At 42.5% G+C, this 26,872-nt stretch overlaps 1 protein-coding gene across 3 annotated transcripts in view; it reads left to right on the top strand.

Annotated features, from left to right (window-relative positions):
* EML5 (EMAP like 5) overlaps nt 1–26,872 on the top strand; it is a 92,136-nt gene that overhangs the window by 44,867 nt on the left and 20,397 nt on the right. For 2 of the 3 annotated variants that reach the window (XM_040975191.1, XM_040975189.1), the window contains 15 exons: nt 447–540; nt 1,004–1,104; nt 2,373–2,575; nt 3,649–3,760; nt 4,680–4,807; nt 6,450–6,591; nt 11,992–12,144; nt 12,807–12,938; nt 14,280–14,368; nt 15,998–16,174; nt 18,668–18,869; nt 19,619–19,745; nt 21,972–21,986; nt 23,574–23,582; nt 25,963–26,041. In XM_040975191.1, the coding sequence (XP_040831125.1) occupies nt 447–540; nt 1,004–1,104; nt 2,373–2,575; nt 3,649–3,760; nt 4,680–4,807; nt 6,450–6,591; nt 11,992–12,144; nt 12,807–12,938; nt 14,280–14,368; nt 15,998–16,174; nt 18,668–18,869; nt 19,619–19,745; nt 21,972–21,986; nt 23,574–23,582; nt 25,963–26,041 (1,763 nt within the window). The remainder of the gene's footprint in view (nt 1–446; nt 541–1,003; nt 1,105–2,372; nt 2,576–3,648; nt 3,761–4,679; nt 4,808–6,449; nt 6,592–11,991; nt 12,145–12,806; nt 12,939–14,279; nt 14,369–15,997; nt 16,175–18,667; nt 18,870–19,618; nt 19,746–21,971; nt 21,987–23,573; nt 23,583–25,962; nt 26,042–26,872) is intronic. The other variant, XM_040975192.1, reaches the window with a different exon arrangement.

Below are 26,872 nucleotides of genomic sequence, written 5' to 3' on the forward strand. Positions count from 1 at the left end.
TGGTTTTCATCTTACTTTTTATAGTCACTGAACTCTTACAACATTCTGAAGGTGAATTAATCTAAGCAAATCTTTTAAATCTCATTTTTCACGCTTTTTTTGTTTTTAGTTAACATAATTGTATGTGCTTTTGAATTAGTGTGATTTTTCAATGCACGTATGTTTTATGTTGTAATTAAAGCTCTGAAATTAACATAATTAGTACATTATTGTTTTCTCCCATCCCAACCTAATGGGATCAAGTCAGGTGGGAAGGCAGCAGAGACGTTTAAATGCTTTCGGCAACTGTTGCTCCCCATCCCCTTAGAAGCACTGGTTCTTTTTAAGCTTTGGGAACACGTAATGCTTACTGTTTCATTAAGTGGAGTGCTTTGATTATACAATGCCCTAACATTTTCAGTGCTGTGGATGTTAATGGCCAGTGTGTATCTGCTTAATTTTCACAGCGGATGGCAAACGACTGGCTTCAGTTGGAATAGACGATAGCCACACCATCGTGCTGTGGGATTGGAAGAAAGGAGAGAAGCTTTCCCTAGCAAGGTGGGGCAACACTTGATAGCATGTTGACAAGATACTGCAGTTTGGGCTGTTAGAACCTTAAGGTTGTGGCCACTTAGGGAGTGAATCAGCGGATGGAAGCTCTTCCTCTCTGATTCTATTATTTGTGTATCTAACTTTGCAATAAAAATCTTTAAAAAATTTTTTTCCTTAACCCATTCATGGCACCGATAGCATTCCGTGTACACAGTAGGTAGTAGACGTTACAGGTTCGTCATCTCCTAAGAGATTCAGTATTCATAGTTCGTAAGTTGGAGACGTTGGTTGAGCAGAGTTAATGGAGTCAAATAACAACAACAAGCTGCTGAAGGTCATGCAGCTCAGACCTAAGAAGCAAATGAGGAAAAATGCACAGTAAACGTAGTGGTCAGGATGGTGGGTTGAGCAAAATGTCACGGCGAAAAGGGCATCTCTTTAAAGCCGGAACATTTGTTATTCATTTCAGAGGAAGTAAAGACAAGATTTTTGTTGTAAAGATGAATCCTTATGTGCCTGATAAACTAATTACAGCTGGAATTAAACATTTGAAATTTTGGCGAAGAGCAGGTAAGGAAGTGCTCCTTTTTTCTCCTTTGAAACTTAAATTATTACACTTGTAAGGAACTTCAAGTGTAATGTGGAGTCCTGGACTAGGTCTTGGCCTAGGAAAAGAATATTATAGAATCATGGGTAAGGCAGAGAGTCCAATTAATAGGAATATACCAAACATGTTGGCTCCTTAGTTTCAACAAATGGTCTGCGGTAACCCAAGCTGGTACCGTCAGTGGAGACTGGAGGAGAGATGGGCAGATGTGCTGTGTTAGAGCTGTGGCTGTTCTGGAAATCCAAAATCATTCTAAGCAGTTAAAGTTTAAACAGTGATGCACTGTTACCTCGGTGTGTTTTAAACAAATCTAAGGTTTTCTCCTGTGTCTTGTAGTAACCATATTTGCAAAAGAATTATGAAGTTCCAGACTCCTTTCTTAAGTGAAATTATGTTTAAAATGAAAATAGTTGGTATAAAAATCTTAATGTTATAAAATGATATAGATATGGAGTGTCCTGTTACCTTGGTCATTGGCAGCTGTAAGTTACAAATGTGGAAGTTCACACTCTTAAATAAAAATTGTTGTCTCTTTTCCAAAAAGAATAATGTGCTTATAAAAAAAATTTTGAACGGTGTGTTATCAGTCTCAATAAGTTTGTCTTTCAAGGAAACATGTGAATACAGAAAGAAAAAAAACTGGTCTGAAATTCCTGGTCTGAAAGTCTGAAATCTGAAATATTCCAAACTCCAGAATGTTTAGGGTGCTGACATGACATCGCAGGTATGGAAGGCTCCACATCATGAAACTGTCTCACGCACAATGTTATTAAAAAAGAATGTGAAAAAAAAATTACCTGCAGACTAAACAGGTGTTGGACAGGAACCCATCCCCAAGATATCTCAGTATGTATTCTGTGCAAAGATTCTGGTACTGTGCATTTCAGATCAGGGGTACTTCACCTTTATTAGAAAAGAATAAGCTTATTGAAGTTCTGAAATTCCAGTAACATTCAGATTGCAGGATATGTACAGCCACTCTGTACATTGTATAGATCACAATAAAACATCATAAAAAGCTCAGAAGGGACGGAAATGGACTTATCCTGTGCCTTGTGTTTTTAAAAAGCTTTGACCTAGAAGAATAGAAACAAGGTTTTTGTGCAATCAGAGACACCTGTATTTTTCTTTTCAACTCTCAACATTATCTTTCTACTCAAACAGTGGAAAAGAAACTTCTTCATAATTGTGCACACTTTTAGGGTGATACTTTTGTGATTGTGTGTGCCAGGCGGAGGACTGATTGGCAGGAAAGGCTGCACAGGCACCCTGGGGAAGCAGGACACGATGATGTGTGCTGTGTACGGGGGCACCGAAGAGATGGCCTTTTCCGGAACGTCGACGGGGGACGTGTGTATCTGGAGAGACGTCTTTCTTGTAAAAACAGTCAAAGCGCACGACGGGCCCGTGTTCAGCATGCATGCTCTGGAAAAGGTGAGCAAACACGGACCCGAAGTCAGGTGTGATTTGATCATACAGAGTGGAGCGCTTTCAAAAGGAAAGTGTGCGTTTTCTGCTTGCCTGGGCTGCCTGAAAATAGTCTGGGGTCTTCTTGACCTTGTTTAGTTTTGTTTTCCCCTCAAACTTTTGAATACGGAGTTCAATAGATTTTACTTTTTTTTGAAAATTTTTAACTTGATGTTTATTTAGCCATTACTGTGTGTCGGAGAGATGATGCTGAGGATTTGTAACTGGAGGAAGCATGATGCAGTGACTCTTGGAGATACCTTTGAAAGATGCCTCAAAACATTGGCAATAGGGCCTGGCACAGTAGCCTGGTGGCTGAATCCTCACCTCTCACATACCAGGATCCCGCATGGGTGCCGATTTGTGTCCCAGTTGATCTGCTTCCCATCTAGATCCCTGCTTGTGACCTGGGAAAGCAGTCGAGGACAGCCCAAAGCCTTGGGAACCCTGCACCCAAGTAGGAGACCTAGAAGAGGTTCCGGGCTCCTGGCTTCAGATTGTCTCAGCTTCAGCCATAGCAGCCACTGGGGGAGTGAACCAGCGGATGGAAGACCTTTCTCTCTCTCTCTCTCTCTCTCTCTCTCCTCTCTGTAAACCTGCCTTTCCAATAAAAATAAATCTTTTTTTTTTAATGTAATAAAAAAGAGCTGCTTTGGCCCCAGCAGCTAAAGGTGATCTGAGAATTGAGTTTATAGTTGCATGTCTTACCACATGATGCCCTTATTCCTTCCTCTTAAAAGACGAAGTTAGACTCCAGTACGCTATACTGTTGCTTAACTTGCTGAAAGTGGAAGATCTGACTTACTGTGCTAAATTAGAAACCATTTGTCACAAAGTCCTACTGTAAAAGTAAAAGTTTGTTGTCACTGTAAACATTCTTGAAGATTTCATGCTGTTTTACAAAAACATAATCTATTCTGCCAATCCCTATTTATGCGCTATAACTTTTACCTATATTCTTTCTTCTAAAAGCTTGTATATGAAACAAGTTATTACTTTTCATATTTAGTTCTTTATTGACACAAATCTTATTTTTTTAGGGATTTGTAACTGGAGGGAAAGACGGAGTAGTTGCGCTCTGGGGTGACACCTTTGAACGATGCCTCAAGACGTATGCGATTAAAAGAGCCGCCTTGGCCCCAGGATCCAAAGGTGACCTCAGGTTTGGTGTATTTGGAAGGAAAAGGATTGTGTGATCACTGAGGCAGAACACATGGAATTATTTTTCCTTCTTTATTCGATGGACATGATAATCAGGGGGTACCAGTGTCATTGCACTCCTTTTTAAAATCTCTGATATACACAAAATATTAACCAGATGCAAGATGATTAATTTTTGACCCTTTAATTTTCGGAAGATTTCCATGTAAGCACAACTTGTGTCACAGCTGGAACTTGACTGCCGTTTTGCCCCAACCCTGGTTGGCTTTTGGTTGGCCTCCACTTCCTCTTGGTGAAGTTCCTCCTCCTGGCCCCATGCCTCCCTGCTTCTGACCACCAGGCCTTCCTGCAGGCCAAAGCTTGTGCCCAGAATTTGCCCTCCCTCCACCCTGCTGCCTCCACATGCTCACTCTTCAGATCTCAAATGCACTGTCCTCTGGAATGGCTCTCCTTTTTCTCACCTCCCCAAAATGCAAGGGTGAAATTCTCATTTCTAATACTCTCCTCACACGGGGTCTGCTTTCTTCATTGTCTGCTCTGACAAGGCAGGAGCTGGGTTCATCAACCTCTGAAGCATGCCCAGGGCCCAGTAGACAGGAACAAATATGCCTTATGCTGAATGGAAATGAACCCAAGTCAGTGGTCTGAGAGGTGAGGGAAGTGATGAGGAGTCCCTGATGTGAGAGAACAAGAGACACTTGTCAGAAGAGCAGCGGGGTCTGGGGCAGGATCCGTCAGAATTCTGAGATAAATGCACTGGGGGAATGCAATCCATTTACTGGAATATTTAAAATACAGGGAGAAACAGCATTCTAGCAGGATTGTCACTGGTAAAATAGCATCATTGGAAATACATATCTCCCTGTGTTACAGGAACCTCATACTTGAACATCTGCACTTAACATTTCAGGTCTTCTCTTGGAAGATAACCCATCTATACGTGCCATATCTCTAGGACATGGTCATATCTTAGTTGGCACAAAGAACGGAGAAATACTAGAAGTGGATAAAAGTGGCCCAATAACGCTTCTGGTTCAGGTAATTGTAAAATCTGAAATGCTTAATTCTTTGTCTCGGTGATTCTTTAGGTAAGTAAGAGTCAGAAATTAGCAATGGTGAAAGATGTTAAATTAGGGAAATGTTTATTAATGCTATTAAAATATAGAAAAAGACGATGTAAACAAAGGTGCATATTGTTGTGGAGTGGTGACCAAAATAAGAAGTGATTGCTTATTACAAAATCGCAGAACAGTGGAAATAAAGCCAATTGTAATTAATTTAACTCAATGTGTTTGTTTTGTAATTTTTATTTATTTTCAATATAGCTGTTTAGCCTAAGGCAAATGCTTTATTTGTAATTCTCCAGTTAGATTATTTTTTAAGTTCTAGCTTAGATTATGGGCCCAGTGTGATGGCTCAGTTGGTGAGTTCTTCTCCTTCAAGCACAGGGATCCCATATCAGCACCAGTTCATGTCCTGGCTGCTATTCCCATCCCGCTCCCTGCTTGTGGCCTGGGAAAGCAGTCAGGACAGCCCAGGGCCTTGAGCTCCTGCACCCATGTGAGAGACCTGGAAGAGGCTCCTGGCTCCTGGCTTTGGATCGGATCAGCTTTGGCTATTGAAGCCACTTGGGAATGAGCCAGCAGATGGAAGATCTTTCTCTGTCTCTCTTCCTCTCTGTAAACATGCCTTTCAAATTAAGTAAATCTTTTTTTTAAATACCAATTTACTTGGATCCTTCATATTTTTGGTATAGGTAGCATCTTATACTTTGAATATCAAACCTGAAATATTATTAGAACTAAATAATCCAGTTAAGTTATTAGAAACAAAACTAATATAGAAATCAATTATAGGATCCCATATAGGCACCAGTTCTAATCCCGGCAGATCTACTTCCCATCCAGCTCCCTACTTTGTGGCCTGAGAAGGCACTCAAGGATGGCCCAAAACCTTGGGACCCTGCACTCATGTGGGAGACCTGGAGGAAGTTCCTGAGGGTGAGCAGGGACAGTAGTTTCAGGTCTTTGTAAGTTGCTGCCAGCGCCCCCTATCCCAAGTGGCTTTACACCAAACTGGAGTCGGCTCCTGCTGCTGTACCCACCAGCAACCCAGAGCTGGGGGCACAATGAAAAATGCTCACTTCCTATCTGACACAGGAAGCTAGCCTCCCGGTGGGAGCCGAGCCTGGAGTGTGTGGTGGAAGCACAAGTCCATCCAAATGAGGAGGGCCTCCCATGATCCCACCCGGGTTTTAACAGATTTGCTTGTGTAAATCTTTCATTTGTTGTCTCCTTGTGACGGTTTCAGAGACTTCCAGCAGTTGCGTTTCTGTCTTTCCTGTTTGAAGTCAGGCCAGTTTCGCTCACGAGCGTCTCTATGCAGTTGCTCACTCTGTCGTTCAGTAGTTCTTCCTGTGTGACAGTTACTAACGTTTCAGGCAACCAGTTTCCATTTCCTCCACCCAGTAAATGTCTGATAATAAGTTAATTTGAATAGTAACTTGATGATAATGTAGTCATAGAGTTATTATTATTTTTGCTAGACTTATTCATTATCCTACCTGTTAACACACATTATGGACTGTTGCAAAAATTCCGAATGAAGTCACTTACCTACACACACATCAGCATACATACAACTTGGGGATAAACCGATCTTCACTATGTTTCCTTTATAGGGACACATGGAAGGTGAGGTGTGGGGTTTGGCTACACATCCTTATCTGCCCATCTGTGCTACTGTGAGTGATGATAAAACCTTAAGGATATGGGACCTCTCGCCTAGCCACTGTATGTTGGCTGTCCGGAAACTGAAAAAGGGTAAGAGGCTCTCACACTTACAGATTGAGTTGTCAAAAAATGTTTAACCATTATAAACATAAGAAATTAATAGTTGGCACATGTTTAAAAAGGTTTAAATATTTCAAAATATTTCTGCTGTAATAGTCACTTGCTCTTGGTGTTGTATAAAGAAAACCCATCATCCCAGTCTTTAAGGGATAGCCTGTGATCATGCTTAAGTTGAGCTAATTGTCACTGACCTGCTGGAAGAAAGACAGTGGGGTGTAAATAGACATGGTGTTTTTCTCCTCAATAATTACGGTTTATATGTAATTCAAAACTTAAGAAAGGAGATCTTAAAAGGATAGAAGAGTAAGGGAAGGATATTGTAGGCTGGAACATAACTGAATACCATCGTATGAGGCAAACAAAGCTGTCGGCGTAGAATGGAACCAAGTCACCAAGACAGAGGCAGCTGAAGATTGCTTTATGAAGTGGTAGGGAATGTTATGCTAAAGAATAAGGACATGACAGGTGGAATTTGAGTTGAAAAAATTGGGGACAGCTACTGTAGGAAATATGAAACAGGAGTTGGTGCTGTGGCGCAGTGCATTAAACTGCCTGCAAGGCTGACATCCCACACGGGCTCTGGTTCAAGTCCTGGAAGCCCCACTTCCAGTCCAGCTGGCTGCAATTGCACCAGGGAAAGTCGCAGAAGACTCAAGTCCTTGGGCCCCTGCACTAGTGTGGGAGACCTGGGGGAAAGCTAGAGGCCTCTGACTTTTTCTAATTCTGCCTTTCAAATAAATAAAAGAAACCTTTTTTTCAAAAAAATATGATACAGTTAACAGATGTAGGAAGGGACGTCTGGCCATACGAAAGGCCGAGTTGGTGTACATTTATAATTCAGTACTTAATTTCCTTTTCTTCCGTCGGCTTCTCAGGCGGAGTCCGAGTTTTTAATTATTTATTCTGTATATTTAACAAAAAATTCGAGATTAGAGCACTCGAACTCCAGTCATTGCCTTTCCTTTTTCACTTATTGATGCTACTTGTGCACCAGGATTTTTTCTTTTTTCCTTGTAGTTCCTTCAGTGCAGACCAGGTGGAAGTGGCCTGCACTGCTCCATGTGCACCTGCAGCTCAGCACAGGCAGGGGGCGGGGTGCTTCTCACGTGCTTCTCACGGGCATCCTGAGCCTTCAGCAGCTGGATTTGTACTTGGACCTAACGCTGTTGCACTTAGAGTGACGTGGTACTAGTGCCCTTGCCCTGGCATCCCACAGCTCTGGTCTGACATATTTTGACTTTTTTACTTTAATTTTTGACAACTGCTCCAGAAGTGTTTGGGAAAAAGATAATATTTCTCTGGTTTCTACTTTTTTCTTTCACCTTATTCTACATTCCGTGGTTTCCTAGTATCATTCACACGTGTGCATTTATTTGTTTTCATTTTGCCTAAGTTGCTTGTGTGCTTTATCTGTGGATTTACATCTCTCAATCCTGAGAAGTGTCTCACAGCGGTCGTGTCTCCTAAGACTGGATATTTATGTCAGGTTGTAGGGAAAATTCATATTCTGTATGTTGTTTTTAAATATTGTTCTATGAGCATCCTTAATTGATTTTTGTTATCATTGGTTCAAGAAAAAGATTTTCCTAACTTGAGATGTTTTATACTAGCTGAGAATAACAAGATAACAGGTCATATTTGATTAAATATTATAAAATATACCTATGTGAGACATTCAGTTAACATACTATTTTCTTCAAATGGATATACAATTATTTTGCTAAGGTTCAGTGTTTTATAAAAATAAGTCGTTAGAGGTCAAGAAGCATAGCACATTTGTAGGTGATAAAATATTGGGTTGTGCCTTCTACTGAATTTCTCTATTAAATGACTTGGTGGGAGGTTCCCCTTTAACTTTTTTTTGTATCCCCTGGTTCCAGCTTTTAATTGTAATTAATTATGAATGTTAAAAGGTCTTCTGTTTCTGTTTTAATTTTTGTTTATTTGAGATAGAGAGCTTGGGTGTGCTGGCCAGCTCTCCAGATGCACATTATGGCCTGACTCAAGCTGGGAACTCAGTCCAGTTCTCCCGTGGGGCGGCAGGAACACCGACGCGTGGGCCCTCCCCATGGAAACTCTAGGACGGAGCATAACAGGGCAGCAAACTCATTCTGCTAGGCTCATCTTCTGTATTCTGTCTCTGTGTAGCAATTGCATTGCATTATTTAAGACACTTATTTTTCTTTTAAAGATTCATTTATTTATTTGAAAGGGAAAACAAGACACAGATCTTCCGTTCCCGGCTCACTCTCCAGAGGGCCACACAGCTCTGGGAAGGACAGGCTGAAGCCAGGAGCCTCTTCCAGCTCTTCCACGTAGGGGGCAGTGAGCCAGATGCTTGGATCATCTTTGCTTTCCCCAGACCATTAGCAAGGAGCTGGATGGAAAGTAGAACAGCTGGGATACTAACCAGCGCGTACACGGCATGCCGATGCTTTACCCACATTCCACATTGCCATCCCCTATTCTGGCTCTTAATTCTCTCTTTATAACAGCCCTTCACACCTGCCCATCAACTAGCTCATTTTCAGAAATTATATTTCTTTTAAAACTTTCTTCCTGAGTCCTGGCTACTCTGCTTCTGGTCCAGCTTCCTGCTGGTAATGGCTGAAATAACACGAGTCTCTGCCTCCCCGCTGCAGGAGATCCAGGCTGAGCTGTGATGTTCTGGTCTTGGCCTGGCCCAGCCCTGGCTGTGTTGACTCATTGGCGTGTAAGCTAACAATGATCTCTGTCTGTCAAAAAAAGTAGTAGATTTCTTGTTAAAGTCTAATTATAGGACATCCCCAAGAAACCAATTGTGCTGGTGTTCTGGTTGGGAATATTTTCTTTCTCTTCTCTCTTACTGACTCCCTCTTAGGGGTCCATTTTCTTGCATGCTTTAAAATTTGGATCAAAAGTTCATATTCGGGCCCAGTGCGGTAACCTAGGAGCTAAAATTCTGACCTTGTACATGCTGGGATCCCATATGGGCACTGGTTTGTGTCCTGGCAGCCCCACTTCCCATCCAACTCCCTGCTTTGCGGCCTGGGAAAGCAGTCGAGGACGGCCCAAAGCTTTGGGACCCTGCACCTATGTGGGAGACCCAGAAGAGGCTCCTGGCTTCAGATCAGCTCCATCTCTTGAGCGGCCGCTTGGGGAATGAATCATCGGATGGAAGATCTTCCTCTCTGTCTCTCCTCCTCCCTGTATATCTGATTTTCCAATGAAAATAAAAACATCTTTTTAAAAAAGTAAGTTTAAATCATCGGACTTTGGGGCAGTTTGATAAAGTCCGGATCAAGGCTATGTGTTCCCAGAGAGATTTCACATTTCCTTCTTCCAAGTGTCTGGGGTAAAACCAGAATCACTGAAAGTTCATTTCATCCGCCAGGGTTGTGTGTGCCCTGTAACGAATGTAAACTCAACTCCAAGACCTGTGTCACTTCCTGAGCTTGAGTTCTCAAATGTGATTCCTCCCATGCAATTGGAACTCAGTCCAAAACAGACAAGTACGTTCCCTGATGTCTTTCTCTGTTACCAGGCAGATTTATTTTTTTATTTTTATTTTTTTTTTGCATTTTATTGTTTGATATGGTTTATTTTTAAGATAGGGCATTTTAACCAGGCAGATTTTTAAAATGTGATTGATCCCTGAGCTTTGATTGAGAAACAAGGGTGGACTTGGAGCTGGGAGGCACAAGGTGATCATCACTTAGCCGGTCTCGTGGCTGTAGCTGCCATCTACACGCGTGTGTAGTGCTAGCCTGCTCTCCCTCGGGCCCCAGAGAAGTGTCACTGAACCAAGCCAGCTCCTGCATGCCTTCACTTAGATTTCTTTTCTGCACCCCTAAAGGGTATAGAACCAAACACAGCTCATCCAGGTTTTTGCACCTCTGTAAAGGGCGTCGTCATTCAGCTTAGCATGGACATTTACCTTTTTCTGTTATCTCACACCTGGTTGGTCGAAGTGCTGCCAGCTTGATCTTAGAAATGTATTCAAACTCCACCAGTTTCTGGCACTCCTCCTGCCAGCTTATTCCAGGCCATCATCATCTGTTGAATCTCAAATCTCAGAAATATCCTAGATGTCTGCGTTACCAATGTCTGCCTAACAAATGATCGATGGCCTATCCTCAGTTCACTCTCCAGCTTTCCATTCTTTCACAGCTGTATTCCATCCCTTCCTCGTCACGTTTCGTGTAAAACAGCAGAAGTTTTAGAGCTTTTGAATATGCTGCTGCATCTCTTGGCTGGGAGAGGGAGCCTGCATTTGTGTTTTTATTTAGCAGTACAGCACTAAGCTTTATTTTTTTAAAGATTTATTTTTATTATTTTTTTCATTGGAAAGGCAGATATACAGAGAGGAGAGACAGAGAGGAAGGTCTTCCGTCCGATGATTCACTCCCCAAGTGAGCGCAACGGGCCGATACTATGCCGATCCGAAGCCAGGAGCCTCTTCCGGGTCTCCCACGCGGGTGCAGGTTCCCAAAGCTTTGGGCTGTCCTCGACTGCCTTCCCAGGCCACAGGCAGGGAGCTGGAAGGGAAGCGGGGCTGCCGGGATTAGAACCGGCGCCCATATGGGATCCCGGGCGTGCAAGGCGAGGACCTTTAACCACTTGCGCCACCGCGCCGGGCCCAGCACTAAGCTTTATATATATAAAAGTAACTTCATTAATAACAAAGTTAATCATATTGCCATCACTTCTTCATTTGTGTGTTTTTATTTATGGTTTTTAAACTTATGTACATAGATCTTCCTAGGTTCAACTAATAATGACCTGTTGTCAAATTTTCTAAGATTTTAAGGTTTATATTAAGGTCTTATTTTCTTAAAGTTCCGATTTATTAGCTAGAAGCTATTAAACTAGCCCCCCCCCCCCCAAAAAAGGCATGCTCTGATTCTTCTAGGGTTAATGAGTCCTTGTATTTATTACACACAGATGTAAAGCTTTTTAGTTCTTAGAGTTTCATAGAAGACTTTGTTGGCTCCATTTTTATAATTACTTATTTGAAAAGCAGAGTTGGAGAGAGATTCCTCTCCCATGTGCTGGTTCATTCCTGAGAGAATGAGAATGAATACGTTCCATCCACTGGTTCATCCCCCAAATGGCCGCGATAGCCAGAACCAGGAGCCTGGAACTCCATCTGGGTGTTCCCTGTGGGAGCAGGAGCTCAAAAACTTGGAGCGTCCTTTGCTACTTTCCCTGGCGCATCAGACCGGAAGTGGAGCAGCCAGGACTGGAACCAGCACTCCTCTGGGATATGAACATCGCGGCAAGAGCTTGCCTTGCTGCCCCACAATGCCAGCCCCTCTTTGAAATGAAAAAGTCTTTATATATTTACATTTTTCATTTTTAAAAGTGCCTGACACGTACGCTGTCTTGCAGGCGGGAGGTGTTGCTGCTTTTCTCCTGACGGCAAAGCCTTGGCTGTGGGGCTCAATGATGGCAGCTTCCTGCTGGCGAATGCGGACACTCTGGAAGATCTGGTATCTTTTCACCACAGAAAAGATATTATCTCAGATATTCGGTTTTCACCCGGTAAGATTCCATCAAGATTGTGTTTGATTTTTAACTCAAGTCTGGCACTATCAATGTGTAATTTTCATGAGCAGTATTTTATCTCAAAATTTTATCGTTTTGTCCAGAAGAGCAGTGTGGTGGGAGGTTAAAGCCATGTATGTTAGATTAGTGCAAATATCTGGTTTTGTGTCATCCCTACGTTTGCCTTGCCTCAGTTGAGGCACTTCTCCTAATATCCAGGATTGGATAACTACTGTCATTAGAAATTGCATGAATGTCTCTCCACCAATTTCCAAGTATTTCTTATTAAATCGCAAACCTAATGTACCCTGGGAATTAACATTAAAGTGAAAGCTTACTTATATAGTTGAATTCAATTTTCCCCAAACTTGGAGTGCTTAGGAGAGGTCAAATACAAAGTGTCTCCAAATTATAGATTTTTTTTTTCGCACTTGCCCTCTACTGAACTAATTTTGCTCAGTAAAAATGTGCTTCATTTTTAAAATTATACTGGGAAAAACGTGTCCTTGTGATCTGACGCATCTGTGTTCATGCGACCTGTGGGACATCTTAAGATACCTCCAAAAAATTGGAAGAACACTAACCCTAATTGCACTATGTTGGACAACAGAAACCCTCCGGAGGTAGATAAGGCGACGCGGACATGTTTTTTGTTGCAGGTTCTGGGAAGTACCTGGCGGTGGCCTCCCACGACAGCTTCGTCGACATTTACAATGTCCTGAGCAGTAAGCGGGTCGGGATCTGCAAAGGCGCCACCAGTTACATAACCCACATAGACTGGGATGCCAGAGGTAAGGCTTTGCACGCTTCATGTGAGGCACGTTCGATTTCATGCGACTCTCAGAAGAAGCAGAAATACAATGTGAGTTGAAAAATGTAGGATTTTAGTCCTACTTTCTTTGCATCTGAACTTCAACATCATAGAGTTTAGAATTTTCAGCATTTTACCTACTGGAATTCAAATAGACAAAAATTTAGTCAGGGTAGTGTCCTGATTTTTGTCAGATAGATTTCATAAAAATATTAACCTCAAATTTGCAGGACAGAAATGTTCATTGGGATTTAAAAGTCATTTGTCCTATCATTTGATATAAATGTAATTTCTAAAAGTAGTCGTAACTGTTCAGTAAAGAATTTGATTATCTTTGTTTTTTTGAAGACTGGTGTGCAACAGTGTTTAAAAAATAATTTTAAATGCTTCCTTTTAAGAGCTTTTATTTCCTGGATTGAAATATATATGTAGTATCATTAATGTTTTTCAACTATTGTTAAACAGAATATCTACACTGACTTTTTCAAAAGACTTGCTTATTTTGAAAGAGTAATAAAGAGAGGCAAAGACCGGAAGAGAGCTCCTGCATGTGCTGGCTTATTCCCCAGGAGGCTGCAGCGGCCAGCTCTTGGCTAGCCAGCCGCTTCACCTGGGTCTCCCACCAGGGTGGCAAAGGCCCACACACTGGGCCCATCTGCTGCTGCTTTCCCAGCTCAAGCGGAAGTGAAGCAACCAGGACATGAAGTAGCACCCACGTGGGAGGCAGGCGTCACAGGTAGCATTTACCACTATGCCACAACACCCAGCTCTACACTGACTTTTAAGAAATACTCCAACATTTGTTCCTCGGCTTTAAAAAAAAAATGGATAATTTGTATTTACCTCTATGTCCAACAGTTAAACTGGATGCAGGCTTTGTAGTGCTGCAAATCAACTGCATTGCATTGTGCCGGTTCAGTCCCTGCTGCTCTGCTTCTGATCCGGCTTCCTGCCAGTGAGGCTGGGAGCCAGGGGCTGATGGCACAGCACTTGAGGCCTTGCCACACATGTGGGAAACCCAGATGGAGTTCCTGTCTTGCTCTGGCCAGCTGCTGAAGGAATTTAACCAGTGGATGGAAGAGCTCTTTCTGTTGGTTTGCCTTTCAAATAAAGTGGATTTTTTGTTTTAAATGAGCTATTTATGAGTTTAATAAATAGTTGTATGAATATTAAGGAAATAAAATATCCTTAATGTTGATTGTTTAGTTTTATGTTTTTGTTTTTTTACATAAAAATCATTTTTCCGATAAATATTCACTTCTTACTAATAGTATATATGTATCATTTTCATATATGTATTTTCCTTTTTTTTTTTTTTAAGGAAAGCTTTTACAGGTCAACACTGGTGCTAAAGAACAGATATTCTTTGAAGCTCCCAGAGGGAAAAAACAAAACATCCCCAGTGTGGAGGTAGGAAGGTGATCGTACCTGTGGTATTGTTGGTAGGCAGCATCTGATTCCCGTCATTTAGTCACACGTAAATGCTCATTCTCGAATATTCTTTGAATAAGCTTATTTTACTGAGCCAGAATACTCAGATGAGCAAGGAAAGAAACTTTGTTTTCAGAAAAGGAATGAAGCGCTTGTATGCCCAGCTGTGCTCCAGCTGCTTTCCGGACAGTAACGGAGGACACGCCGTCTAAGACAGGAGGACTGTGTGTTTGACACAGCCTTTGGAACCCATGTGCTTAACATGCCTGTTGACCAACAGCTGTTTAAACAAAGCAATGGCAGGCTGGCATTGTGGCACAGTGAGTTAAGCTGCTGCAAACTCTGGCATCTCTCGTGAGCACTGTCTCGAGTCTTGGCTGCTCTACTTTCAATTCAGCTGCCTTGTCATTAATGTTCCTGGAAAAGTGGCAGAAAATGGCCCAGGGTCTTAGGGACAACTGTGTGTGTGAAGCACATGGAATGTGCTCAACTTTAACACACATTTTGTAAAGGCTTGAAGCAACAGCAGTGAAACACTGTATTCCGGAAGCTGGGATGTGGAAGAGGGAACGTGGTGCTTGCGCTGTGCATATCCTCTGTCGTAGTCCCTGGGTTCGAGTCCCAGCCCCCGTTCTTCAAGTGCTGGCAGTAGTTGGGGCTGGACCAGACCCAAGCCAGGAGGCCAGAGTGCAGGCTAGTCTCCTAGTCTCCTCAGCCATCAGCAGCCGCCTCCCCAGCTGCACACGAACAGCAAGCGGGATGCCAAGCAGAGGATTCCAGCCAGGCGCTTTGGGGTAGGGGGCAGACATCCCAGTGGCATCCCACCTGCTGTGCCAGGAGCCTGCCCCACTGTTCAGCTTTCTGCCTGGCAATCTTAGCAAGGTTTTTTTTTTTACATGGCCCATGAAATGAAACTCAGCAAATTTTTTAGCGTGAACGTGGATTATTAAAGGGAGGGACTCTTAAGTAAAAATTTAGATTTCTAGTACTAATTAGTTGGGGGGGGAAGGCTGGCTTAGAATGCATGAGTAGATATTCTGACATGAGGTACAAGAATGTTTCTTCATATTTCGGAATGAGGAAGTGAGAATAACAGCCTCCTCCGCACACCTTCTACGATTTTCTACTGCGGTTTCAAAATCCCTAGAGTCCAAGCTAGCTGCGAGTCTCAAAAATGATTCGTAGGGTTCTCGGAGGCACTGCAGGTGTGCGGAGACTGGGAGACTAAAGGAGAGTGAAGGATCAGCTACCAGAATACCAGAATTACCCTCACAGGTCTGGGGAATCCCTCGCAGTATCCAGACTCATGCCTATGATGGTACCCGCTGTGAATTTTAAAATGTTTTAATATTCTAAATGGTTGAAAAAAAAATAAGCATACGCTCAAGGAAAAATAAAAATTATATAAATGTTTCATTTCAATGTCTTAAATAATGTTAATTTCTTTTTCTGTAGAAGCTAGTAGACTGGGAAGCTATAAAGCCAAGAAAATTAATAATTTAACTTTTTATAAAAAGTATATATAATGATAAAGGCAACAGTCCGTGTTTGGATTATTCTTCATAGGTGTGCGTTGTAAACTTTAAGCTTTCTTTTTTCATTTTTTAGGTAGAAAAAATTGGTTGGGCATCGTGGACAAGTGTCCTTGGTGTGTGCTGCGAGGGAATTTGGCCAGTAATTGGAGAAGTCACGGATATAACTGCCTGCTGCCTCACCAGTGACGGAGTGGTCCTGGCTACCGGTGACGACTTGGGATTTGTGAAGTTATTCAGATATCCTGCTAAAGTATGTGTGTGTGTTTTTTTTTTAACTTTTCTAATGATCGTAGTTAGAAAATAGTTAAGGTAATGCCATTTCCTGGCAGTTCTTTGTTGTAACATGAATCATACACGTGTAATATGTAGCTTAACAAGAAACTGCAGAGCGACATTTGTTCCTCTTGACACTATATATAATTAGAAGAACTATTATAACTCATGACTTCGTGCCTTAAGTTACACAGTGTGTTTTAATGCAGAATGAGGTAAATATTCTTTAAAGGAAATATTCCTTTTGTTATAATACAGACTTTAGTCATTTTTCTTTCTTTTGCTTCAATATATATTAAAAGTAAATATAAACTGTTTATGGTTCTAACTTTTATAAGTTAAGCTTTTCTTTAAGATTTATTTGAAAGGCTGAGGGACAGACACCCAGAAATAAAGATCTCGCCTACACCAGTTCACTCCCCCAGGATCTGGCACGCCCAGGGCTCTGCTGGACCGGGCTGGTGGCTGCTGGACCGGGCTGGTGGCTGCTGGACCGGGCTGGTGGCAGCATCAGCTTCGTTACTTTGCTGTGTTTGCCTACCGGGCGCATTAGCAGGAAGCTGAGTGATGGGATTGGAGACAGGTGCCCTGTCTAGAATACAGCCAAACCTTCTTTGCTACAATATCGCTAAAATGTTTCAACCAATTAAATACACAATGCTTCAAGCACCTATAAAATAAACAACACTGATTTAATGTCATGTATAATTTTTTTGGCTGAAACCAAGTTCTGCAGATACTTAATCTATGTGATGATTCATTTTTAGAATCAACTCCTTCAAACTACAAAATCCTGAGCTTCTGTTCTCCAAAAAAATAAATAAATAAAAGTAATAAAATTCTTGTATGGAATTTAGATGAACTCATTGTCAGCAATCTGTATATAATCTTGTACCAACAAGAGCCAACGTGTGAATTTGAAATAGGAGATTGGAGTCTCGGGCATTAGCCCTCCCTCGCTGAGCCAAGATGCCTGCTCTCTCCATACAGTGAGTGCCTCACAGTCCCGGAGAAGCCGCCCTCTGACAATGCTTTGGTAGCAGACCCCCTCCCCCCCAGCATCTACTAAGTCTTTGCCCTCCGAGAATTCACCAGTTTCACTACTCACAGTGTCTTGTTGTCAAGATTGCCCTTATTTTAACAGTGAAAAAAAAAAAATCTCACTTCAAGCCTGCCAGTGACCTATTGATCTGAAATTTACTTTCGTAATTTGGTAGTGCTAATATTCAAGATTTAAAAGTTAATGGAGTTGGAGACAGTGTGATGGCTCAACTGGCTAATCCTCTACCTGCAAACGCCAAGATCCCATATAAGCACCGGTTCATGTCCCAGCTGCTCCACTTCCCATCCAGCTCCCTGCTTATGGCCCGGGAAAGCAGTCAAAGATGGCCCAAAGCCTTGGGACACTGAACCCATGTGGAAGGCAGGGAAGAGGCTCCTGGCTGCCAACTTCAGGTCGGCTCAGCTCCAGCCATTGTGGCTATTTAGCAAGTGGAACAGCAGACGGAATATCTTTTTCTCTGTCTCTCCTCCTCTCTGTAAAAATCTGACTTTCCAATAAAAACGAATATGTTTTGTTTTTTTTTAAGTGAATGGTGTCTGTAACTTGGGTTTTCTTCATATTTAAAGGGAAAATGTGTGTGTGTGTGCATGCATGATGCTCAGAAATAAAAACGCCAATGAATTAAGATGGAAATGTGGGGGACTTAGAGGGATAGCTGTTGTGACACAGCAGGTGCCTCTGGTGACCTCCACCTCATCAGAGTACCGATTTGAACCTTATGTCCTCTGTTTCCGATTCAGCTCCCTGTTAGTGCACCCGGGCAGGCAGTGGAGGATGGCCCAGGTATCTGGGTCCCTGCCGCCCGTGTGGGAGACCTGGAGGAAGCTTCTGGTTCCTGGCTTCAGCCTAGCCCAGCCTTGAAAACGGTAGACCTTGAGAAAAGCGCAGATGGAAGATCTTTCTCATGCTGTTTCTCCTTGTCGGTCATTCTGCTTTTCAAATATCTTGTGTGTGTGTGCATATAGATTATATATACACACATTGCCTCATTCCTTTGGCGTCTGTAGCCGTGCTCGGCACAGGCGTCTGTGTGCTTTCTCAGCTGGGTGTGTCATGTGGTATCTTTGACATGAATACCGTTTTGTCAGCATAGTTTCTAGCAGGAAGGTTGGGGATGCAAAGAGACGAACATTTTTCTGCTTTTAACACAAAATACCAGCTTGGCTTCCGAAGGAGCTGTGCCCGTGGGACCAGGAGTGTGTGGAAGCACTGGCCTCATCCTGTCCTCCACGAAGCTTTAGAATCCATCCTTCTTATTCATAAGAATTTCAGTATTTTCTAATTTCTTTATGCATTGCATTTGGAACAATTAAGTTCTTACTTTACACAAAGAAAAAATCAAAATGAATGATTTTCAAAGGAGAATTCTCAGAAAGGTTGAACTTTTTTTTTTTTTTTCATCTTTAGGGAAAATTTGGAAAGTATAAGAGATACACGGCCCATAGTACGCATGTCACGAATGTCCGCTGGACCTACGATGACAACATGCTGGTGACCCTCGGAGGTGCAGACATGTCTTTAATGGTCTGGACCAACGAAACAGAAGGCTACCAGGAGAAGAGGCCTTGTGACAGCGAGGAGTCCGACGTGGACTCTGAAGAAGATGGGGGTATGCTGTGCAGAGACATCCTAACCACACGGGGAACTTGCAGCACAGCTAGAGTAGAACTGCGCAAGCCAGAACAAGCAGCAGTGTTTAGATCGTCCTGCTGTTAGATCTGGTTTTGTTACTCTGAGAGAACAGCCCAGGGGAGCGAGGGAAGTGTGCCTTTAGAACCTTGCCTGTGGAATGCGCAAAGTCCGTTCTCGTGATGTTGATGCAGTGTGTTTAAATTATAAAAATAATCCAGAAGACCAACTGTAAAACAGCGTCAGCCTGTCATGTAATGATGACTTAAATATCCTTCATGTAGAAATGTAAGGCAGTCCTATTTTAAATAAATTTCATATTTCCCAGCTTCATATTTTAAATCTTTCACTTTTTCTAATATAGTATTCAAATATAATTTTCAATAAAGATAAATACAACCCTTCTAGTTGAATCTTTCCCACTTTACCTGTCCCTATTTGGGATATGTCTGGAAGTGAATACGCATTTATGTATGTAATATTAAGTGGTGCGACACTGGCCTTATTTTTAAATCTGATACTCAGTAATACTCCGAAGGCACCATTACATGCATTAGCCTATCGTTCTTGCTGGCACCGTGTCATTCCGTAATTGGCTCTAGCATGACTTACTGCATGTCGCTGGACATCCTTATATCACGTGTACACAGTCGTAATTAATCCGAGCAAGTAAAGCATCACTTCTCATTTTTTTATTTCGATGATCTTTCCCTTATGTTTTGATATCAGGTTATGACAGTGACGTCACAAGAGAGAATGAAATCCGCTACACCGTCAGAGCCTTATCAACAAGCATCCGCCCGATGCTTGGGATCAAGCCTCATCTGCAGCAAAAAGAGCCTTCAGTCGATGAGAGGTAATGGTTTAAAGTTAGACGGAAAAAAGATGCTAATCTTAACCTTTGAATTCATTATTTAACCAAGTGGGATTTTGGCAGAAACTGAATGACAGTCATATTGTTTACGCATTTCCCAGCACCGCTCAGAAAAATGTTCGTCCTTAAAACTTTCTGAGAGTAGCACTATCTTAACAAGTTTAGGAAGTTATGTGTATGTGTGTATATAGATATGCTTGTACACCAAGTATGATTGATCTTATGTTAACTTTTATAAATAAATTTTTTGCAGTTCAGGAGATGACAAAAATTCAATCTAATGCCTAGTGCTTTTTAGGAAACATTGAACAGAGGCAGAACTCAATTCTTTTTTTTAAAGATTTATTCTTGTTTGAAAGGTAGATTTGGAGAGAGAGAAGGGAAGACGGAGTCCTTCAGGCCTCTGATTCACTTCCCAGGCGGCCAGAGCAGGGCCAGAGCGGGCTGGTCCGAAGCCAGGGTGCAGGGACCCAAGGGCTTGGACCGGCTTTCACTGCACATGAGTAAGGAGCTGCATTGGAAGAACAGTCAGACTCAAGCCAGTGCCCACAGGGGATGCTGGCGCTCCAGTCATGAGCTTAACATGCACGGCACCAGCCCAGAACTCAATTCTAGAACACCTGTACCCCTTTGCGTCCAAAATCAATGATCATCATCAATTCATATATTTTCCAAAACAGCAGGTATTTAATGGGGGAAAAAAAGGTAAAATACGATAAGCCTTGCCTTTAGTGGGGATTAATATTCTTTGTCCAGAATAAGCAAGTGAAAAGTAAATACCCCTAGAGAAATTTCATATGGAGAAAGAACGTTTAGTATCTGAGGCAGATGACTGGTTAAGAGAAATTGTAGAGCCTGGTGCAGTAGCCTAGTGGCTGAAGTCCTCACCTTGCACACATCAGGATCCCATATGTGTGCCAGTTCATGTCCCGACATCCCCTGCTTCCTATGCAGCTCCCTGCTTATGGCCTGGAAAAGCAGTCGAGGATGGCCCGAAGCCTTGGGATCCTGCACCCACGTGGGAGACCCGGAAGAAGCTCTTGGCTCCTGGCTTCAGATTGGCTCAGCTGTGGCCATAGCACCACTTAGGGAGTGAGCTAGCGGATGGAGCATCTTTCTCTCCTCTCTGTAAATCTGACTCTCCAATAAAAATGAGTAAATCTTTTTAAAAGAGACTGTGCTCTGGAGGTGTTTTAATTCAAAGATGACAAATGGTAAAGAAGCAAGAGACCAGGAAAAACAAAGACATCAGAGGTGGAGTTTAAAAAAGCAAGAAGGGGAAATTCTCCAGGAATGGAGGTCCCGGCTCCTCAGCAAAGCCTCCTGCTAATACAGACCCTGGGAGGGAGGCAGCTGGCCTGGGATGCAGTTCCTGGCTCCGGCCCAGCCCGGCCCTTCCTGTTGGAGGCTTGGAGGAGTGCCAGTGCATGGAATTCATCCCCTTCCCCCACCCCCTCCCTTCTCTCCTCACCCCTCTCCTCACCCCTCTCTCATCCGCTCTCACTGTCCCCAAATTTAAAATAAAAGACTTAAAGGTATAAACAAGCATATTGTTTTTTTAAGTTCCTGCATGTACATTGATAGTTGATAATTACTGCTTTTGGCTTATGAGTTTGTGGGTTGTTTTTCCCTAAGTGGTTTCAAGCAATTTTACATCTGCCTCTTTCAATGTTTTTGTAGCAAATCTTGTGCACTTGAAGTAGCCAGTTTTGTCAAGCAAAATTTCAATATTTTAATAATAAAAGTATTCTTCAGGATTTGTTTTCATTAGAAAAGCAGATTTTTGCAGAGAAAGAGACAAATCTTCTATCCAATGGTTTACTCCCCAAGTGGTCACAATGGCCAGAGCTCAGCCAATCCGAAGCCAGGAGCCAGGAGCCTCTTCCAGGTCTCCCACGCGGGTGCAGGGTCCCAAGGCTTTGGGCCATCCTCTACTGTTTTGACAGGCCACAGCAGGGAGCTGGATGGGAAGTGAAACCACTGGAGCAGAAACTGGTGCCCATACGGGATTCCAGTGCTTGGAGGTGCAGAATTAACCAGCTGAGTAGTAAAAGTGTTTAAAACTTTGTGATCTAAGTTTTAGAAATTTTTGTGCTTGCTTCTAATTTTGTTGATATCTTGCCTATATCATGTCTACTAAACTGCAACATTTTTTTCACTATCAATTTTCATTTGTGTTTTTCTATTTTTCTTTTATTCCTTACAAAGGCAGGGGGTAGTAAGGTAAGTTTTTTATTGAAGAAAATATCTTATTCAAAAATGTACTCTTCATTCCACTTTGATGTGTATAATACTTTACGCTAATGATGTTTTCCCTATAAAATATTTAACAATTTGTTGAGGTAGAAAATAAAATGAAGTCGGATTTTTAGATACAAATGTGTGGTTATGAGTCTTCATTTTATTGTACAAGCAAGTTCACAATAATGGTCTAGTATTATTTTTTCCTTACGTCTCACGAGTTCAAACAGCCACACTTGTGGTTCAAATGACTATTTGCAAACCTCTTAGCTTCGTTTAGTGCATCTTTTATCTGTTCGTTTAGAAACATCACAATAGGATAGCTGTGGCACTGTATGTCCCGTAGCAGGGCATGTGTAAGAAAGGGTTCTTTGGGGCCCTCTAGGGTGAGGTAAGTCTTCAGAAAATGGCTAGTGAATTTTAAGTTTAAGGGAAGCAAGAAGAAAGAACTGGGAGACAGAATGGGAGAAGAGTAGCTTGGAGACCCGGTTGTATGGAAACTGGCGTAGCTAGCATCCCCGACGATGTTTGACGGCAGCTGAGATCCATGCTCTGGTTAAAGAGATGAGTTCACGGAAGAATCCGGAGTGTGCTAGAATGTCTAAAGAGGCCGTCAGGAGCTTAGGCCCTCTCCATAGCCGCAGGGCCAGCGTCTTGTCCTGAGTCGCATGGTCAGAGCTGGCTTCTCCATTAAAGGGAACCGTGACAGTTGCAGGATCACACGGCGGGGGAGAGGGGGAGGCTGGGAGGCCGTGATGTGTAAGAAGGCTTCATTATTCTGCAGTCATTTGTTTCAAAACAACTAAGTGGAGATACTTTGTGTCTCGGATATGAACACCTCTCTCGACTCCTGCAGCCTAGATGGAGCACTTAATCATCGGAGCTTATAAAGGGATGCTCTATTCAAAATATGTGCTTGCGAATATTAAAAAAAATAGTAATAAGGAAAGAAAAGGGTGGAGGGAGGGAGGCGGGCTGGGAGGTATCGCTTTGCTCCTAAGTCTGTATTGTGAAATACATGAAATGTATTCGTGTTCTGTAAATACAGTGATATTTAGAAAGCGATTAGGAGAGGATTCGCAGGGATGTTGTAGAGGTGCAGAGAACACGCGGGACGGCGAAGGAGACATCTGTGACCCTCTGATGCCGTGCCCGGCTCCCCCAGAAACCGCGTAAACACAGCTCGCTTTGTGTTGGCTGACCGGCAACACCCCCCACCGGGAACGGGGGATCCGCCTCTGGGTTCCCACACTGCCCCCACACAGGCAGCCTCTGAAGCCGGTGAACGAAGATAAATAGTCTGTAGGAAAATGAAGGATGGCAAGGTTTAAAGTTTAAAAGTTAGAACCTGTGAAATTCTTGCCTTGCTTCTGATTTCCCTGCCACTAATGGAGGGATATGAACTTCTTCCTATATGGAATGGTAAACTCAGAGTTACAGACCTTCGGTGTATGCAGTGTAGACTTCTGCTTTAGGCTTACAAAACACTTGGTTGTAGTAGATAGTTCACTATTGTTTTACGTTCAAATTTGTGTTATAATCTTTTTCCTTTTTTTCTGCTGCAAAAAGAGGCTCCAGGTAATTTTGTCTTTAACAAGACCTAATGTTATGTTCTTTCAACTTTCATTTTATTCACCATAAACGAGCTGTATTAGTATTCTTTACTCCGTTTGTAGTTTCTCACTTTTTTTTTTTTTGAGATTTATATTTATTTGAACGGCAGAGCTAGAGAGGAGCACAGACGGTCTGTCCTCTGGTTCACTCCCCAAGTGGCTCCAGTTGCTGGGGCTGGACAGGCCGAGGCCAGGAGCTGCCATGGGCTGCCCATGTCACAGGTGCAGGCTTCATGTGCTACCGCCCACCAGTGCCCCGCAGTCACATTTTCTCTCCCCTTTAGAATGCATGCCTGTGTATCCCTACATCCAAATCAGAGATGGACTCCCAATGAAAGTGTTGGACATATCTAGACAATGGGATGATGGACTGTCTGTCATTGTACCAGCAATGTTGGGACACACTTAAAAAACAGGCTGATGGAATTATAAATCCATATGAAGGACTATACTATTGTAACAATATGGGGAAAACCAGTGAGTGGGGAGAATCCCAGACTCTACAGAATTGTACTATAAAATTCAAAATTTTAAATTTTAAATTAAAGAATTTGTGCCCGTGTAATAAATAGCATCTTAATGTTTGGACTTGCCCTAGTTTACTGGTTTGCTAAAAATGTATGCAACCAACTTACAAAGCTTTAAAAGTTGTATCATTTGGGGTCAGCTTGATGGCTCAATTAGCTAATCCTCTTCCTACAAAACTTGGCATCCCATATAGCACCAGTTCATGTCCCGGCTGCTCCACTTCCCACTGCTCCCTGCTTATGGCCTGGAAAAGCAGTTGAGGATGGGCCAAAGCCTTAGGACCCTGCACACAGGTGGGAGACCCACAAGAAGCTCCTGGCTCCTAACTTCAGATCAGCTCAGCTCTGGCCATTGCAGCCATTTGGGGAGTGAACCAGCAGATGGAAGATCTTACTCTCTTTCTCTTCTTTCTATAAATCTGCCTTTCCAATGCAAATAAATCTTTTTTAAAAAGTTGTATCATTTTAAGTAATATGTAAATTATCTTTTAAATATGCTTAATTATTATATAGGATTACATAGATTAAAAATTATGTGCTTTATTGTTCAGTTACAATAAAAGCTATTAGACAATAACAATGAATAAAGTTCAGCACCAATGCTGCCTTGGAAGGAAACCCATACCTTCTGTCACTTGTGAAAATGATCATGGCAGAAATATCTTTAAATATTAAATATTGTAAATTTAGTTCTGTGTTTTGCTTACAGAAATTCCAAAAAAGTATGTAAAGAAGATTTAAAACAAGTTTCTGCGATAACTTGAAAAGCTGTTTATATTTTTGATAAGGACATTAAGCTTTTATAAGTCTTGTGTATTCAAAAATGTGTACTTTTAAATTGTGTGTTCATATGATATTTTGATTGTATTACGTGGTAATTATTTTGAAGTACAAATCACTTATGCATTAAATATTATGAGTTATACATGTTGGGATTTTTTTTTCTCTCAGGAAAATCTGTAGCACTCATGGATTTCATTTTCACACATTAAATATTAGCTTAGAATTTGGAGACGTGTGGGTGCATGGCTGACTTGGATTCAGTGTCAGATTATTGAATATTTGAATCAAAGTTATTTGAGATAAACATGACAGGCCGAAGTTTTTAAATGAAAAGGTTTTAGAGAAGAGCCTGACATTTCGGACTGTGGACACTTCATGCCCGTTAGGAATTCCAAAGTGACCTTGAAGAGAAAAGGGACTAGCTATGAGGGCGACCGTGTAGGTCAAGTTGGCAAATACTTAGCAAATAGAATAAAGCAAGCAGAGAAAACTGAGGCAGTAGCAATCGTGACACTTTAAGGAGTGCTGTAAGCTGCGCTGTGCAGTGTGGCTGTCACCTGTCTTGCTTGGGTCACCACGTGACAATGGTGCCATCAACCAATCCTGCACACTTAGGGATTGAGGCAGCATTGGTAACAAGTACAGTGTGAGTCCAAGCATGATTTATGTTGCCAAAAATAGGAAAATTACTGTAATTCATCACACGCAATAATGGTTTATCTGCCCGTGCCAGATGCTGCCAGATGCTGCGGGCAGCAAACCGGGCCATCAAGACGTCGCTGAGTAGGTTAAACTGACGTTTTGTCTGCACGCAGTCTGGTTTGGTGCTACTGTGTCGCTCACGCGATGAAACCGCATGGACAAAGTTGAATAAAGTGCGAGAATCCTCCCGCTCACCTGCTTTAGTGACTGCGGGGTCTGGCCTGTTGGCCTGGGTTCGGTTCTGAGAGGGGGTGACAGAGCTCTCGGGCAGGTGACCGTGGCTGGGCAAGGGCCCGGGTGATGCTCTCTCCCCTCCCCACCTCTCGGTTGCAGGCCGCCCGTGAGCAGGGCTCCGCCACACCCCGAGAAGCTCCAAAGCAACAATGTCGGCAAGAAAAAGAGACCCATCGAGGTAAGGACAGCCCACTGCCCACTGCCCACTGCCCGCTGCCCAGGTACCTGCAAGTCCTCCTCAATTTTCATAAAGATAACCACTTCATACCCCTTTTTTGTTTGGTTGTAAAATTTGTATTGCTTGGCTTTTATGCTGAGTTTTAGCTTGCAAGTTTATTTTGTTTAAAAAACATTGTTATATCTCTGCATAGTTTTTTCCCCATGATACAGTTTTATAGATAAAGGGGTTTGTCCGCCCCCCTTCACTTCCTCCCTCCCCATTTTCCTGTCATCTTCCCTCCACCCCCTGAGTTCTCACAGTAGCATAGTCCCTTAGTAGCAGTTATAATTTTAACTTTCTGCTGTTTAAATATGTAATGACATGGTAGTGGCCTGGCACAGTGATTATAGTGGCTAAATCCTCATCTTGAACACGCTGGGATTCCACGTGAGTGCCAGCTCATGTCCTGGCTGCTCCACTTCCCTTCCAGCTCCCTGCTTGTGGCCTGAGAAAGCAGTCGAGGATGGCCCAAAGTCTTGGGACCCTGCACCCGTGTGGGAGACCAGAGGAACATCCTTGCCCCTGGCTTTGAATCAGCTCAACTTTGGCAATTGTCCCCACTTGGGAAGTGAACCAGCAGATGGAGTATCTTTCTCTGTCTCCTCTCTGTAAATTTGCCTTTCCAATAAAAATTATTTTTAAAAAAAATGGTTTTTTAAATAGTGGCATGGTAGGTATAGGCAAAGCTAGAAAATCTAGTATCATACTGTTTGTCTGTAAGCAAAACAAAACATTGCCCTCTTGACAGAAGATGGTATTACATGTCTAACAAAAAACTGGGGTGACCCT

This window comes from Ochotona curzoniae, unplaced genomic scaffold, assembly GCF_017591425.1.
Source record: "Ochotona curzoniae isolate NIBS_2020 unplaced genomic scaffold, NIBS_Ocur_1.0 contig_2688, whole genome shotgun sequence".
NCBI lineage: Eukaryota > Metazoa > Chordata > Mammalia > Lagomorpha > Ochotonidae > Ochotona > Ochotona curzoniae.